Raw genomic sequence first — 18399 nt, forward strand, 5'->3', positions numbered from 1 at the left:
GCAGTTGTGTCCAAACTTTTGACTGGTACTACTGTATATGTTCCGGCCCCCGACCATCCGCTCAAGAACAAAATCAGCCGCAAGCTGAATCTAGTTGGGGACCCTAGTTATAGACCATTTCAGAGAAATAGAACCACTTGATGCTCTGCTTGATAGCAATACAATTGCTTAGAATCAGTCAACAATATGATGTGCTGTGATAAAAGTACTTTTCTTCACTCCATGCTATTGGGAACCGTCAAACAAGAGTTTTCCATGATAATACAGGCACTGAATGTAGAATTTGGCTTTAAAAAGTCATTAAGACAGCATTGAATTTACACAAAGAGTACCACTCATCTAATAACAATGGTTAACTCATGCTGCTAACAATTGAATTGCATAATCTATACATCTGATTTGACTATGTTTAGAAAAAAATAGTCCATCTTGATGCTTTGGAGCTTGTTGATTGGCTATAAACACTGACTGTAATACTCCCGAGTCCTGACCAATCGACAAGCTGGGTCTCTGAAAAATTATGCCGCTCAGGATGTTAATATAATTCTTTCCCTAATTAGCTATGCTAAGCAGTGGTCAACACAATTCAAACTTGCTGTATAATGGAATATGATGAGGTAACTAAAATGAAAGAATTCAGTATGTTCACAACATCCATCATATTGGTTATAAAATAAGAAGTGTAGGACTGACTGTACTGTTAGTACTAAATCAGCATAGGCTTGAGACTTGGGTGTTAATGCTTTTCTTTAACAGGAAATATTTTTTAAAGCATGTCGGCACTGTGGAGATGACTCTTTCAGTTCTCTTACGTATGGAGGCTCACACATTCACCGAAATAAGTTATATGAAAAGAGAAATGATGTGTGGCCTGAAATCTATTGAAGCAGGAATCATAAAAGCCATGAGAGATACAATTAGGAGAAGAGGTAAAACGGCAGGTCTAGTGTGTGGGTGGACCAGTTCAATCAAATGTGAAAGAAGACAGACGTTTGACACTCTTTAATGTCTCTCAGGACGTTTATTTCCCATGCATAGTTTGGACAAGTGTGTAGTGGAATTTGAGATTGAAATTTAAAAAAGAAAAGATCTGACATTCATTATTACTTTTCCATTAGGAATCATTCACAAAATGTTTTCAATTAATGTGAAAAGGTTGAAATTGATCAGCAACTCTTTCAAGGGATGAGTTTGGACGAGGAAAAGTGCTGTAAAAACATAAATACATGACAAAAAGCCTCTAAAACTAAAACATTCAGCACATTGGTACAACACAGTGCAATATAAAGGGGAAATTCGAAATGGTTCTCAGCACTGAGCTCCTCGATTTGTCACTTGTTGAAATTGCTAATCTCTTTTAGAAATGAGAACGCAATGCAATTGTAAACATTATTGAGTAAGATATGACTGATACAGCACTGTTCAAAACCACAACTGAGCAAAAATTCTCAACTTTTCACTGCCATTTTGTTTTCCAGTTTTTAGTGCAGAGAAACATCTGCCTGTGTAACACAGAAAAGAGAACAGCACAAGTAACAAACCGATCCATGTAGATCATCGTGAGAGGTAAGGATAGTGGAGCACAGGACCAGCTAACTCAACTCTACGGTAAGGCTGTGCCAGTATAGCCAGTTCTGACTGAGGAAAGATTGCATTTCGCAGGTCTATTCAACAACACTCCAGGGATGTACAGTTGAAGTGGGAAGTTTACATACACCTTTGCCAAATACATTTAAACTCCCTGTCATAGGTCAGTCAGGATCACCACTTTATTTTAAGAATGTGAAATGTCAGAATAATAGTAAAGAGAATTATTTATTTCAGCTTTTATTTCTTTCATCACATTCACAGTGGGTCAGAAGTTTACATACACTCAATTAGTATTTGGTATCATTGCCTTTAAATTGTTTAAGTTGGGTCAAACGTTTTGGGGAGCCTTCCACAAGCTTCCCACAATAAGTTGGGTGAATTCTGGCCCATTCCTCCTGACAGAGCTGCTGTAACTGAGTCAGGTTTCTAGGCCTCCTTGCTCGCACACACTTTTTCAGTTCTGCCCACAAATGTTCGATAGGATTGAGGTCAGGGCTTTGTGATGGCCACTCCAATACCTTGACTTTGTTGTCCTTTTTTCCACAACTTTGGAAGTATGCTTGGAGTCATTGTCCATTTGGAAGACCCATTTGCGACCAAGCCTTAACTTCCTGACTGATGTTTTGAGATGTTGCTTCAATATATATCTACCGTAATTGCTGGACTATTAAGCGAACCTGAATATAAACCGCACACACTGAATTATTAAAAAATATGTATTTTGTACATAAATAAGCCGCACATGTCTATAAGCCGCAGGTGCCTACCGGTACATTGAAACAAATGAACTTTACACAGCCTTTAAACGAAACACCGCTTGTAACAAAAATTAAACAGTGGCCTATCAAGAAAGTCATTGGTCACTATCTTCCTCCTCCTGTGCACTGAAACCACTGAAGCCATCTCCTTCCGTGTCGGAGTTGAATAGCCTCAGAATTGCTTCATCCGATGTTGGATCGTTTTCATTGTCGCTGTCGTCACTTTCATCCGGAGGCAAATACCCCGCTCAGCTCATGCTGCCCCTTCAACACGCAGCAGTCCAGCCTTTCGAAACCCGTTGATGATAGTGGATTTTTTGACAATGCTCCACGCTGTCAGGACCCACTGGCAGACTTGACCATAAGTTGCTCTTCGCATGCGGCCCGTTTTAGTGAAGGATTTCTCCCCACTTGTCATCCAAGCCTCCCATTGAACAAGGAGCGCCACCTTAAATGCACGATTTACACTGATGTCGAGTGGCTGCAAATACTTTGGGCCATCTGCTTTTCTTCCCTCTGAAAGCTGTTGTTGTCTTTTTGCACTGAGTCAGTTCCTCACGCTGCTTTCCAACGTCTTATCATCGACTCATTAAGGCCAAGCTCCCGTGCAGCAGCTCTATTTCCTTTTCCAACAGCCAGATCGATCGCCTTCAACTTGAAAGTGTCTTTGCCATGATGAGGGTGACAAAATTACTACCGTAATCAGAATGATGGGAAGTTTGAGCACGCTTTACGTCACATTATGTGACGGTGCTCAGTTTTTGGCGGCATGAATCTTGTGAAAGCGGGAAAAATCCATAAATTAGCCGCGTCATTGTATAAACCGCAAGGTTCAAAGCGTGGGAATAAAGTAGCGGCTTATAGTCCGGAAATTATGGTACATAGTTTTCCTGCCTCATGATGCCATCTATATTGTGAAGTGCACAAGTCCTTCCTGCAGCAAAGCACCCCCACAAGATGATGCTGCCACCCCCGTGCTTCACGGTTGGGATGGTGTTCTTCAGTTACTGCTCCAAAATGTAGGATATTTGTCCCCATGTGCAGTTGCAAACCGTAGTGCGGCGGTTTTGGAGCAGCGGCTTCTTCCTTGCTGAGACGCCTTTCAGGTTATGTCGATATAGGACTCGTTTTACTGTGGATATAGATACTTTTGTACCTGTTTCCTCCAGCATCTTCACAAGGTCCTTTGCTGTTGTTCTGGGATTGATTTGCACTTCTCGCAGCAAAGTACGTTCATCTCTAGGAGACAGAACGCATCTTCTTCCTGAGCAGTATGATGGCTGCGGGGTCCCATGGTGTTTATACTTGCGTATTATTGTTTGTACAAATGAACGTGGTACCGTTCATCAGGCATTTGGAAATTGCTCCCAAGGATGAACCAGACATGTGGAGGTCCGAGGTCTTGACTGATTTCTTTTGATTTTCCCAGTATGTCAAGCAAAGACGCACTGAGTTTGAAGTTAGGCTTTGAAATACATCCACAGGTACACCTTCAATTGACTCAAATTATGTCAATTAGCCTATCAGAAGCTTCTAAAGCCATGACATCATTTTCTGGAATTTTCCAAGCTGTTTAAAGGCACAGTCAACTTAGTGTATGCTAACTTCTGACCCACTGGAATTGTGATACATTGAATTATACATTAAATAATCTGTCTGTAAACAATTGTTGGAAAAATTACTTGTGTCATGCACAAATTAGATGTCCTAACCGACTTGCCAAAACTATAGTATGTTAACAAGAAATTTGTGGAGTGGTTGAAAAACAAGTTTTAATGACTCCAACCTAAGTGGATGTAAACGTACAACTTCAACTGTATGTGTGTTTGTGTTTTAGACATGACAGTTTTAGGAGCTACAGTATCTACCGTGTGTCTCTCTACAATCTCTGAAATACATCTGCTGTCCTTGCCTGTCTCTTACACCTTCTCACATTTTTTCTTCTATTTTACTTCATTACCGGAAAAACACAATAGAACAAGCACACACTAACAGGTGTCAATTAATCAACATAGATTTAAATGGATCCCATGTCTAATTCAAGCATCACATAGCAAGATGGTGGTGTATCAGCAGCTGCAGATTGGCGGGTGTAATATGTTGGTACAGTAGGAGGTTTGTGGGTTAAAGGTCAGGTTTAATTTGGGAGATGGGCGGTGTTGTGAAGGGCATTATAGGAACAGGAAGTGAAGTGTCTTCATCCTGATACTCAGGTCCAGTCATCTTCGTTCTACCCAAATTTAAAACACCAGCATTAAAGAAAAATGCTGACAATAATGAAAATAAGATTCAGTGTCATCCCAGTGATTACTGTGAAAGATATTATATATCTACACTTACAAAAACACCTTTACACACCAAGATTGAAACAGTTCCTTCGAAAAGTATGAAAACAATACAAATAAAAAATAGAAATATTTTCAGACGCTAGGTAGTTTTCTGTTGACATGAAATCAGAGATAAATATTTCCCATGCTTTCCCTTGCGTTAAGAGAAATTACAATTGTGGTTTTGGAAAAACGAAAATCTATCCATTTGCAAATATTTCATCTGTAATTGATAACCTTGTGACACCCATTCCTGTAATTCAGCTAAAATGCTTTCTAGTTAACAAAAGAGCCAGTGTTCAAACAAAAGCATATAATTATTTTAAAGCATCATACACTATGCACAGGTAGGTAGAAATAAAAAGGTGGAGATGGTCAGCTCCACAAGAGGGCCCTGAGGGACAACAGTTGTCCCCAATCAATGACAGGTCATGAGCATCAATGGCTCAGGAAAAGCAAGTTTCGTCATGAGCAAGAAATGCTTCAAACAATCACAATCAAATCAAGATAACTGTGATATAAACAGTTAAATTAAGCTTGCTCAGGAGATTAAATGTTGGATCTAAAAGTCCCATTATCAACATTCTGTGAACCTTGGGAGGTGAGAGGGGAGGTAGAGGGCTAGGGGACTGGTATTGAGGTGGTGGGGAAGGGAAGGTGGGCACAAATGTGTGTGCAGGTAGCGTATCTCCGCTCTTAGTGTAATACGAACTTTGACCCATAAGAAGAAATAAGTTACCATAGTAACAATACCGGGAGCGTCAGCGTCCGAGCAGCTAACCAGTGCCTGGCGAGTAACAGTCACATTTACTTCAGACTGTCCAGACGTGGTGCTATGCCATGGTGGCACTGACACAGGTGAAAAGCTGGGGCTAGGCTGTGAGGGGACACTGTGCAGAGACAGTCATGTTCACTTGACGTGCTCAGCGCTGTGGGAGGAACAGTAGTACTTTTTGTGGGCTATGAACGTGGACAGGCTGCTGAACTTGATATTGCACAGCCGGCAGAAGCGGATGTTACCGTTCTGCAAAGGGGAGACCAGGAGGGTCTTGGGTGTGGTAGGTGCCGGGACAGCAACAGGGAGTGGGAGACCCAGGGTGAGGGCTGCCCTGTCTGGAAGCATAGCAACAGCAGCCTGCTGGTTCATAACCCCAACCTCCCTCAGGACCTCAGGCACAGGGGACACAGTCAGGGGGAGGGACCTGGTGGGAGACACAGCAGGAGGAGCTGCTTTGGGGGAGCTGCCACCCCCAGCATGGGGACCCAGGGGGCTAATGTTCACCAGGGGAGAGGAGGGGGATACAGTGTCCATTCTGACCCGAATGTTGATGCTGTCCCTGCGGGTCTGGAGGCCCTGTTTGGGCGGGGTAACTGGAGTCTCATCCCTGGGGCTCAGGCTGGGGCTGATGACAGCTGGCTGGCCCTCCAGGTTCAAGACCAGGCCATGCATGGATCTGAAGTGCTCCACCAGGTCACAGGTCACCACCCTATTGGGAGGGCAGTAGGGGCAGACCACAGGAGGAGAGCCTGGGCCTTTGGCTGCAGGGCCGCTGTGAAGGGATGTAGCCTCAGAGCCAGGCAAAGCCGAGGAGTGAGGGCTGGGCGAGGCCCCCTGAGGAGCCTTCTCTGTGGGGAGCCCATTGGCCTCTGGGGAAGTGGAGGCTGGTCTCTTCAGCCTGTGGAGCGTCTTCAGGGTGTTGGCCTGCAAGGTGGTGGCTGGGCAGTAGTAGGTCTTGTGGGCCAAGTAGTTTTCAATGCTGTTGAAGCTGATGCTGCAGGCGGTGCACTTATGGTAGTCAGTGAGGGGCAGAGCAGAGATGCTGCTGCTGCCCCGTGGGGTGTCCCTCAGACGGGGCCTCTTACTCAGGTCGATTGGACCGTCTCCATCAGGGCTGGTGCTACTGGAAGTGGCTGGACACAGGCCCAAGGCCATGACTGGAACAGGGGCCTCCAGGACCTTCCCCAATGAGGCAGCAGCCTCCTGCTTCACAGCCGGGCCCAGCCCTGGAGCAGAGGGAAAGGCAATAGCAGCAGCGTTGGCTAGGGCCTCAGTCCGAGCCATGTGGATCTCATACATCTTCTTCCTCTTGCGCGTACGGATGGGCTGAGGCAGGAAGGTGGCTTTGCCAGCGCTTGACCGCTGGTTGGACGGATCGTGGCGCGAGGCACAATAGAAGCGCTTGTGGACCGTGTAGTTCTCATGGCGACTGAAGTGAATGTTGCAGGCCTGACAGAAGGTCCTGGTGGGGTCTTCTTCCTGGTCCTCTGCTGAGCCGCTGGGGCTCTGGCTGCCCTCACTGGCCAGGTCTCGTCCTCCTCCACCACCTTCCCCCTCAGAGGAAGAGGAGGACACAGCCTCCTTCACTCCAGGGTTCTCACTTTTCACCTCCACCAGCTTGCCCTCTGTGCCGGTGCTGCCTGGAACAGGGTCTGAGTCACTGTGGGAGGCTGTGGCAGCCTGAGGGGATGAACCGTGTCCGACAGAGGGGACAGTGACCCCTGAGGCCCCCTCCTTCACTGGGCCAGCCACGTCTCCCTGTTGATGCCTGCTGGAGCAGTAGAGTTTCTTGTGAACGTAAAAGTTGTTGATGTTGTTGAAGGTGATGTCACACTCTAAGCAGGTGGCCCCCTTGTGGACCGTGGCGGTAGTGCCTGCGGGATAGAAGGCTGGTGCTGCCCCAGGGGACACCTGGCCCTGCTTGAGCCGGCTGTGGACCATCTCAGACATCTTGGCCAGGATCTCTGAGGCCTGGGGCAGGATGGCTGCCTCTGGGCTGAACATGTACTGTGGCAGGAATACAGCTCCTCCAGGCAGCACTGAGCCAGCTCCTCCCAGGTGGGCAGGGCTGGAGCCAGGGGTGGGGCTGGTTGGCTCTGCCTTCACGGCCACAGCAAAGGGACTCCTGGGGGAGGTGGAGGTCTGAGAGCACCCTACCCCTGTGTGTCCATGGCTCTTCCCATCCCGGTCCTCCTCCTCCTGCCCCTCATTCTCAGAGTCAGAGCACAGTTCCTCTTTGATCCTCATGTCTGTGGGGAGGTGGTCAGGTGGGCTGCAGCCTCGCGGGGTGGCTGAGCTCCCATTGGCCCCAGGGCTGGAGGAGTCAGGGTGGGGTACGCAGGCAGGGGGCTCAGGGTGGTCAGCTGAGGAGGGGGTGCTCTGGCGGGGTGAGGGGCTCCTCTCTGCCGGGACTCTCACCTCCAGGTGTGTGCGAACATGCTGCTGGAGCTGGCCGGGAGAGTCTGTGACGTGGCCACATATCTGACATTTTAACACAACACCAGAGTCTCCTGGACTTAGACCTGCCACAGAGAGACAGAGACACACACTATTAGAAATTGGTTTCTTACTATTAAACATAACATTAGATCACTGGTGATTATGCTTCATAGCCTATAGGACCAAATCATCATCAATATACCCATAATCTCTCATGGAGAGACCCTCCAAAAAACACACGTTATATTGTCACATACCCTGAATAGGTGCAGTGAAATGTGTTGCTTTACAGTTTCAGCCATATTAAAACAGCACCCCTGGAGCAAAGTAGGGTTAAGTGTCTTGCTCAAGGGCACATTGACAGATTTTTCAACTTGTCGGCTCTTCGAACCAGCGAGCTTTCGGTTACTGGACCAACGCTCTAACCGCAAGGCTACCTGCCGCCCTTACACTATGCAAACATAAAGGGTACTGTAGAATCTGTCAAGGCTACCTGCCACCCTTACACTATGTAAACATAAAGGGTACTGTAGAATCTGTCAAGGCTACCTGCCGCCCTTACACTATGTAAACATAAAGGGTACTGTAGAATCTGTCAAGGCTACCTGCCGCCCTTACACTATGTAAACATAAAGGGTACTGTAGAATCTGTCAAGGCTACCTGCCGCCCTTACACTATGTAAACATAAAGGGTACTGTAGAATCTGTCAAGGCTACCTGCCGCCCTTACACTATGTAAACATAAAGGGTACTGTAGAATCTGTCAAGGCTACCTGCCGCCCTTACACTATGTAAACATAAAGGGTACTGTAGAATCTGTCAAGGCTACCTGCCGCCCTTACACTATGTAAACATAAAGGGTACTGTAGAATCTGTCAAGGCTACCTGCCGCCCTTACACTATGTAAACATAAAGGGTACTGTAGAATCTGTCAAGGCTACCTGCCGCCCTTACACTATGTAAACATAAAGGGTACTGTAGAATCTGTCAAGGCTACCTGCCGCCCTTACACTATGTAAACATAAAGGGGACTGTAGAATCTGTCAAGGCTACCTGCCGCCCTTACACTATGTAAACATAAAGGGTACTGTAGAATCTGGCAAGGCTACTTGCCGCCCTTACACTATGTAAACATAAAGGGTACTGTAGAATCTGTCAAGGCTACCTGCCGCCCTTACACTATGTAAACATAAAGGGTACTGTAGAATCTGTCAAGGCTACCTGCCGCCCTTACACTATGTAAACATAAAGGGTACTGTAGAATCTGTCAAGGCTACCTGCCGCCCTTACACTATGTAAACATAAAGGGTACTGTAGAATCTGTCAAGGCTACCTGCCGCCCTTACACTATGTAAACATAAAGGGTACTGTAGAATCTGTCAGGCTACCTGCCGCCCTTACACTATGTAAACATAAAGGGTACTGTAATCTGTACTATGTAAACATAAAGGGTAATCTGTCAAGGCTACCTGCCATAAAGCCCTTACACTATGTAAACATAAAGGGTACTGTAGAATCTGTCAAGGCTACCTGCCGCCCTTACACTATGTAAACATAAAGGGTACTGTAGAATCTGTCAAGGCTACCTGCCGCCCTTACACTATGTAAACATAAAGGGTACTGTAGAATCTGTCAAGGCTACCTGCCGCCCTTACACTATGTAAACATAAAGGGTACTGTAGAATCTGTCAAGGCTACCTGCCGCCCTTACACTATGTAAACATAAAGGGTACTGTAGAATCTGTCAAGGCTACCTCTGCAAGGCGCCCTTACACTATGTAAACATAAAGGGTACTGTAGAATCTGTCAAGGCTACCTGCCGCCCTTACACTATGTAAACATAAAGGGTACTGTAGAATCTGTCAAGGCTACCTGCCGCCCTTACACTATGTAAACATAAAGGGTACTGTAGAATCTGTCAAGGCTACCTGCCGCCCTTACACTATGTAAACATAAAGGGTACTGTAGAATCTGTCAAGGCTACCTGCCGCCCTTACACTATGTAAACATAAAGGGTACTGTAGAATCTGTCAAGGCTACCTGCCGCCCTTACACTATGTAAACATAAAGGGTACTGTAGAATCTGTCAAGGCTACCTGCCGCCCTTACACTATGTAAACATAAAGGGTACTGTAGAATCTGTCAAGGCTACCTGCCGCCCTTACACTATGTAAACATAAAGGGTACTGTAGAATCTGTCAAGGCTACCTGCCGCCCTTACACTATGTAAACATAAAGGGTACTGTCAGAATCTGTCAAGGCTACTGTCAAGGCTACCTGCCGCCCTACACTATGTAAACATAAAGGGTACTGTAGAATCTGTCAAGGCTACCTGCCGCCCTTACACTATGTAAACATAAAGGGTACTGTAGAATCTGTCAAGGCTACCTGCCGCCCTTACACTATGTAAACATAAAGGGTACTGTAGAATCTGTCAAGGCTACCTGCCGCCCTTACACTATGTAAACATAAAGGGTACTGTAGAATCTGTCAAGGCTACCTGCCGCCCTTACACTATGTAAACATAAAGGGTACTGTAGAATATGTCAAGGCTACCTGCCGCCCTTACACTATGTAAACATAAAGGCTACTGTAGAATCTGTCAAGGCTACCTGCCGCCCTTACACTATGTAAACATAAAGGGTACTGTAGAATCTGTCAAGGCTACCTGCCGCCCTTACACTATGTAAACATAAAGGCTACTGTAGAATCTGTCTAGAGACAATGGGAAGCATCGGATAGCAGCAGCAGTAGTTCCGGGGCTTGAGTTTTCCATATTTGGGTGTACCAGGGCGAGGGAGGTGCTTAAACTTGGGGCGGGGATACGCTGCGAGGTTATTCCTCCGATTGCAGACTACGAGAACCTGGCCATGCTTGATATATCACATTTTTGCCGTAGCCAGTTGGCAAGTATACAAAAACGTCTCTTTTCCCTGTTAGCATTTTTAAGCACAACTGTTGCAGTGGCTTAAAACGAAGTGATGAAATGGACACTGTTAATTCAAAATAGTGTTGAAAACAGCCTCACATATCCATGGTGAGTCTTACACTGCTTTCGTGTGTCAACATGGATGATAAATGCGAAAGGGGGGCTTTGGCTGAGAGTTTCTGTTTGCGAGGGTGGAGACTTTACAAATCACATTATCGCAATTTCTATCACGTCTCCGCCAAAACTTAATCAAGCATCTGACCAAATTTCACAATATTTTATTTCTGGGTTAACCTATATTAATATACCCATAGAAAACATGGTATCTCTGCATAGTTGCTGTTCTGAAGTAGAGGCAGTGCTGTTATCCTCTCACTGCAATTGTAAACAAAAACATGTAGTCTGTTCATGTATTTACCTGTGGACAGAGGCAGTTTGGGCAGGCCAGGACCTGGGGAGTACACTTCACTGTGCGAGCCGGGCTGACAAACCATGTGACTGGTAACCAGGTGGCTATAGAGGATGTCCCTCGTGGTGGAGATGAAGCCACAGCCGTGACACACTCCGTTTTGCGTGTCCGTGTGCACCTTCAGGTGACGCTCACAGTTGGCTTTAGTGGTGAAGGCCGACAGGCAGATCAGACACACAAAGGGACGCTCACCTACAGACACACAGGATACAACACACACAGCTCAACAAAAGTGTCTAACGCTAACATACACTGAGTGTACAAAACATTAGGAACACCTTCCTAATATGGAGTTGCACCCCCTTTGCCCTCAGAACAGCCTCAATTTGTCAGGGCATGCTCTACAAGTTGTCGAAAGCGTTCCACAGGGATGCTGGCCCATGTTGACTCGAATACTTCCCACAGTTGTGTCAAGTCGGCTGGATGTCCTTTGGGTGGTGGACCATTCTTGATACACACGGGAAACTGTTAGGCGTGAAAAACCCAGCAGCGTTGCAGTTCTTGACATAGTCAAACCTGTGTGGCTGGCACCTACTACCATACTACGGTCACAAGACGCAGGCCTCCTAATTGTCCCTAGAATTTCTAAGCAAACAGCTGGAGGCAGGGCTTTCTCCTATAGAGCTAAATTTTTATGGAACGGTCTGCCTACCATGTGAGAGACGCAAACTCGGTCTCAACCTTTAAGTCTTTCCTGAAGACTCATCTCTTCAGTGGGTCATATGATTGAGTGTAGTCTGGCCCAGGAGTGTGAAGGTGAACGGAAAGGCTCTGGAGCAACAAACCGCCCTTGCTGTCTCTGCCTGGCCGGTTCCCCTCTTTCCACTGGGATTCTCTGCCTCTAACCCTATTACAGGGGCTGAGTCACTGGCTTACTAGGGCTCTTTCATACCGTCCCTAGGAGGGGTGCGTCACTAGAGTGGGTTGAGTCACTGATGTGATCTTCCTGTCTGGGTTGGCGCCCCCCCTTGGGTTGTGCCATGGCGGAGATCTTTGTGGGCTATACTCAGCCTTGTCTCAGGATGATAAGTTGTTGTTCTTTGGCAGAGTGGGTGGTGTTATATCCTTCCTGTTTGGCCCTGTCCGGGGGTGTCATCGGATGGGGCCACAGTGTCTCCTGACCCCTCCTGTCTCAGCCTCCAGTATTTATGCTGCAGTAGTTTATGTGTCGGGGGGCTAGGGTCAGTTTGTTATATCTGGAGTACTTCTCCTGTCCTATTCGGTGTCCTGTGTGAATTTAAGTATGCTCTCTCTAATTCTCTCTTTCTTTCTCTCTCTCAGAGGACTTGAGCCCTAGGACCATGCCTCAGGACTACCTGACATGATGACTCCTTGCTGTCCCCAGTCCACCTGGCCGTGCTGCTGCTCCAGTTTCAACTGTTCTGCCTGTAATTATTATTATTTGACCATGCTGGTCATTTATGAACATTTGAACATCTTGGCCATGTTCTGTTATAATCTCCACCCGGCACAGCCAGAAGAGGACTGGCCACCCCACATAGCCTGGTTCCTCTCTAGGTTTCTTCCTAGATTTTGGCCTTTCTAGGGAGTTTTTCCTAGCCACCGTGCTTCTACACCTACATTGCTTGCTGTTTGGGGTTTTAGGCTGGGTTTCTGTACAGCACTTTGAGATATCAGCTGATGTACGAAGGGCTATATAAATACATTTGATTTGATTTGATACCCATTTCAAAGGCACTTAAATATTTTGTCTTGCCCATTCACCCTCTGAATGGCACACATACACAATCCATGTCTCAATTGTCTCAAGGCTTAAAAATCCTTCTTTAACTTGTCTCCCCCCCTTCATCTACACTGACTGAAATGGATTTAACAAGTGACATCAATAAAGCAAGTAACATTTTGTCACGTACACATGTTAATGCAAGTGTAGCGAAATGCTTGTGCTTCTATTTCCGATAGTGCAGTAATATCTAACAAGTAATCTTACAATTCCCCAACAACTACCATATAAACACAAATCTAAAGGGGTGAATGAGAATATGTAGATGTACATTTTTATTTATTTTATTTCACCTGTATTTAACCAGGTAGGCTAGTTGAGAACAAGTTCTCATTTGCAACTGCGACCTGGCCAAGATAAAGCGTATGGATGAGCAATGGCCGAGCAGCATAGGCAAGGTGCAATAGATGGTATAAAATACAGTATATACATGATATGATATGATATACACATGATATGAGTAATGTAAGATATGTAAACATTATTAAAGTAGCATTATTTAAAGTGGCATTGTATAAAGTGACTAGTGATCCATTTATTAAAGCGGCCTGTGGTTGGGTCTCAATGGAGGCAGCAGCCTCTCTGAGTTAGTGATTGGGTCTCAATGTAGGCAGCAGCCTCTCTAAGTTAGTGATGGCTGTTTAGCAGTCTGATGGGATCATAGCTTTCACCTGGATTCACCTGATCAGTCTATGCCATGGAAAGAGCATGTTTTGAACATTCAGTGTAGGTCTTTTAACACACAATGACCACCAGTAGTCTTGCTTAACCTAATAATACAAAAAGAGAGAAAAGGTCCTACTGTTATAACTGGCTATTAAAAGTGCAATACTTACACAAATATTCACACTTAGGGAATCTGCTTTGAGAGAGAGAGCTAAAGTAATGTTTTGTTAGAGAGAATACAGTTCTCACCACTGTGTGTCCGCATGTGGATCTCCAGGGAGCTGGCGCTGGGGCAGCTCTTGTTACATTGTGGGAAGGGGCAGACACGCTCATTGGGGTAGGAGTCCTTGGGCTTGTCCTGTGGAGGGGAGCAGGAGGACTGCTGCTTCTGCCGGCTGGCACAGTAGTACATGAGGTGGGCCTGGAGGTTCCTCTCACTGCGGTACCAGATCCCACAGTCCTTACACGGAAAGATGTCCTCTGGACCAAGCAAACAAACAATTGTTATCACTTATCAAATGAGTAGTACATAAACAATGCACGAGAGCAGTGCATGTTCATTCCTTAATAAAAAATGTTTTAATGATTCCATGTGATCTGCTTACACATTAAAACGTTACATAGACACTTTCATGTAAACATCATGTTCATTGATGTGTACACACATCACCACACACGCATTCAGCTGCGTCACATGATCGATTCAATTGCGGAGCGAGAAAAAACACTTGATATTGCTCCGGGGTCTCCAAGGCAACAAGAGCACAGAGGTTGTGGGAGCGAGCGCCCGCCCGCACGGGGTAATCGTACTGATCTGGTGTCAGGGCTCATGTTAAACAGGCTATTTTTGATAACGTCCGTAATTACCCACAGTCCTCAGCACAGAGCTTCTACAGCAGGAACCGGGATACGGCTGATCATGTTTTACCCTTTAGCTTGATTTGTGGTGATTAATCATGCACTCATCACAGCATGTCCATGCCTGCTCCCGCTGCTGACTACACTGCCAATAGGGGACTTTATGAAAAAGCGTGAAGGCAATTACAAAGCAGTCTACCTCTGAGACCAGGCGGAACAGAGGAGTTACATTGCCACCTTGTGGTGTACTAGGTGAATGAGAAAATGTGGCACGGTGAACCTTTGCACTTGCATTTATCTAGGTCCCAACATTGAGTCCCTCAATGTTGTTCACATTGACAGTATATACACAGTACAGTAACTGCCAATGCTTTGTGCTATGCATGTGCTCACCATAGACATTAAAACCAGTAGATGGTGTTATCGCTGACATTCCTATGGAAACTCCTGATGGAGCATGAAGTATTTTCATTTTTAGCGCCATGTTGCTGAATGGGGCTGAATAGCACCAGAAAATAGCTAAAGATCATAGTGAAAGTGGCCGTAACTAGGGGGCTTGGGTGCTTACACAGACACATGTACGAAAGCACACAAGACACACTTATAAAAATAACACATTATTATCCTGAGCAATCTGAAACTCACTGTTGACAACTGCTGTGGCCAAGATGGCTGCCATCCCAGCCTGCTGGGGGAGGAGCTGTATCTCAGAGTGGAGGGATGCTGGGTAGACACCTGTAGGCTCCTCCTTCACCGCTACACCCTGGGTCTTAGAGGGGGACCGCTGCTCCATAGAGGGTGTAGACAGCGTAGCCAGCAGACCGTCCCCTGTGGAGATGTCCTGGGTTACCTTACAATACAGCTCCTCACCTAGGGAGAAGAGATAGAGTCACACACCCAACAACACACGTCACACCAGGGGCATGTAGTGAAACATAGATGCTATTGTACAGTATGTTATCTATGGAATGTATAGTAATCTATAGTAGGTCAAAAGATCTCCGTTCTGGTCTCACTCTAATAAGAGACCTCTGATTGTAAACCAGGATAAGAGCACCAGAACTAAAAATGTAACAATGAAAATGGTGCATTATCTGCATGAGTGCTGTGTTTATTGTTTGGGCAGTTTGTAGAACCTTGGCTGTAGATGGTACAGTTGGTATCTGTTGCATCAGAGGTTAACAGGACTCTACGGAGCCAGCAGTCTGTGTCCTCACACACCAGGCTCAACCTGGAGATCTGTAGACACACAAATAAACAAACAGAGACCGTCAGACTTGCTCTGGAAACACAGGGTCACGTTTTTAATAGAGAATGAGGTGCGGCAAATAATTATCATAAGCCAGTGTCTGATTCTCACACACTTTTCCAAGTCTTTTCAGACAAACCGATTTTGATACAGAACATTATACAGACAAAGACCTACTGAAAAGTGAGGTTTAACAATGAATTAATCCTGACAATGTCCTCTGAATAAACTGTTCAATAATTAAAGCACATCGAATATACACTACAATAAAGGGACTAATCTTTTCCAGCAGTAAGGGGCAGGCCTGTAACATGGGAAATCAGAAGCATAGAGGGAGAGGAAGGGGGCACAGGCTGAACAAAGACTCACTGAATAGAGCTATAGACAGGGCATGGAGAGAGGGAAGGAACAGAGAGACCCCAGGAGAGAGGAGAAGGAAAGGTAAGAAAGGAGATCCGATGACGTCGTAGTGCTCCTATTCACCCGGACGCCCTCTCAGGAGCTTCTCTCAATACACGATGGGACAAAAGGTGTGTGAGTGGAGGGGAGTCATAATCTAGCTGTGTGTGTTGAAGAATGTGTGTCAGTGTCTGCACATGTGTGAGTGCTGCTGAAGCCAGGGCAGGGCAGACCAGAGAGAAACACACACCTGTGCCGTCCTCAGCACAATCTTGTCTTTGTTCAGTGGAGGCTCACAGAGCATTCCACCTGACAATCACTCCCACAGGCTTATCGTGTGTCTGCATGAGACACACACTCATCTACGTACCTCTGTGTGTTACGGAACAGTTAAGCAGAGTGCGTTCGTAACCAAATATCTTATAGCAGTCCCAGTAAAATGTTGTCTTCTTTGTGAGGTTCAATGATACATTCATGAGAGTGTGTAGTAAAACCATAAACACAGTCACATTAGGTGGAGCTCCACAACTACCGTATAGTATAGTTGCACAAGGCCTATAGCAGTGCTACACCTGTATGGAGGCCTGAGGACATATAGATTCTAGAACATTGTCTCCACTAGGTGGCAGCAGTCATTCAGCAGCAACAGCCCTGACAGACACACCGCTTCAGGGGAACCACAGTTCACTCAGTCTGCTTGCTACAGGGGATACCTTGGTACACATATTCCAACATGGCACCACATGGACTGAAACTTTTTGAGAGAATATTATGTATGAGTTTAAACTGACGTGTAAAGGACTGGGGGTATATGGGGTGAGTTGGGAAGCAAGGACAGTGGAAGGATTTATTTCTGAATCGGTCTGTTCTAGCCTGAAGACGCTGCGTATTGTATTTCATGGAGAACTTGCGCTGATGTGGAGATATGGCTTCTTTTGTTTTAGCTTGTAACCCAATGCTGGAGCCGTCTGTGCTATAAGTGCTGCTAATTTGTTTCAGACTAATTTATCAGAAATCTATCACAATGCTTTGGTATTCACTGAAGAAAAGGCCAGTGTGGTCCGACTTGAGAAGATTTCACAGGAACATTTCACACAAGACTACTGTATATAGGACAGAAAAATAAAACCTTACAACAGAATCAGTTGGGAGTTTTGGACAGTTTGAACAAATGCAAAATGCTCTCTGAGAGACTCTCTGAGACTAGCAGAGAGAAGATGAGGTGGATATGGTGGTTTAGCTGGCTCTGATCTGGCTTTGGGCCCTGACTGCACTAGGGCTTGAAAGACGGCTGGAACCAACACATGGTGAGATAATATGAACTAAAAGACATGGGGCAAGATTGCAGTTTGATAAGATGTGTAATTAACAAAGCCAACAGAGGCTGTGGCCGCCAAAGATTGTTAAGTTAAGAGGAGCAGAGAAGCCTCTAGTATCACATCTCCCTAGCCTGGAGGACATAATCAACAATCACAGTATCAAATTAAACATATAATCAAATGGCAAGTCCCTGCCTGTGAACACACACACACACACACACACACACACACACACACACACACACACACACACACACACACACACCAGCTAACACGCACACTCCACCACTAGTGATGTAAACTATCCCACAATGCAGTGTCCAACATCCCTAACTGAAACACTTTCTAATGAGGAGGGAGAGAACAAGGAAGGGGGAGCCAGAGGAGGACTAAAAGACTAAGAGGAGAAGTGAATGTTGCTTAGCGCTGCCTGTGTTCACCCTGGTGGTCTCCCTAGGATCCAGGAACTTTGAGAGCGCTTCAAGTCCCTCAGTGAGGGAGTCTTTGAGGTGCAGTCTAAGCCCCCTCTTCTGGACCCTCGTCTCTCATGAATATTAATCAGCTCAGCCGGGCTTTAATCTGCCTGATCCCCGCACTGCTGCCGCCGTGACGATAGCAAATCTAATTATTTGGTATTCTGATATTAACCACCACTAGCCCCCTCCCTACACCATACAGCCTTACCATAGCCACCTTCAACTCCCAAACACGCACAGACACAGCCTCAGTGCGCACGCACCTCACCGCAGCCCACGACGCCCTCTCCTTATCACTCCCAAAAACGCCCTCTTCTCACACCGATAAAACTTGAATGCAAATGATGCTCGGCTGATTTCATTTCTGTATTCGTTCATTCTGTAGCCCTGTCGTTGCG

The 18399-nt window shown here is 46.0% G+C and overlaps 1 protein-coding gene across 1 annotated transcript in view; it reads right to left on the bottom strand.

Moving 5' to 3' along the window:
* Positions 1-1001: 1001 nt before the first annotated feature.
* Positions 1002-18399, bottom strand: part of LOC115134337 (zinc finger protein ZFPM1-like) — a 92490-nt gene continuing 75092 nt past the window's right edge. The window contains exons 5-9 of the mRNA XM_029668177.2: positions 15695-15797; positions 15204-15428; positions 13950-14180; positions 11240-11482; positions 1002-7975 (exon numbers count right to left, since the gene is read on the bottom strand). Coding sequence (XP_029524037.2) covers positions 5586-7975; positions 11240-11482; positions 13950-14180; positions 15204-15428; positions 15695-15797 — 3192 coding nt within the window. The 3' untranslated portion in view covers positions 1002-5585. The remainder of the gene's footprint in view (positions 7976-11239; positions 11483-13949; positions 14181-15203; positions 15429-15694; positions 15798-18399) is intronic.

This window comes from Oncorhynchus nerka, linkage group LG9a, assembly GCF_034236695.1.
Source record: "Oncorhynchus nerka isolate Pitt River linkage group LG9a, Oner_Uvic_2.0, whole genome shotgun sequence".
NCBI classification, from domain to species: Eukaryota; Metazoa; Chordata; class Actinopteri; order Salmoniformes; family Salmonidae; genus Oncorhynchus; species Oncorhynchus nerka.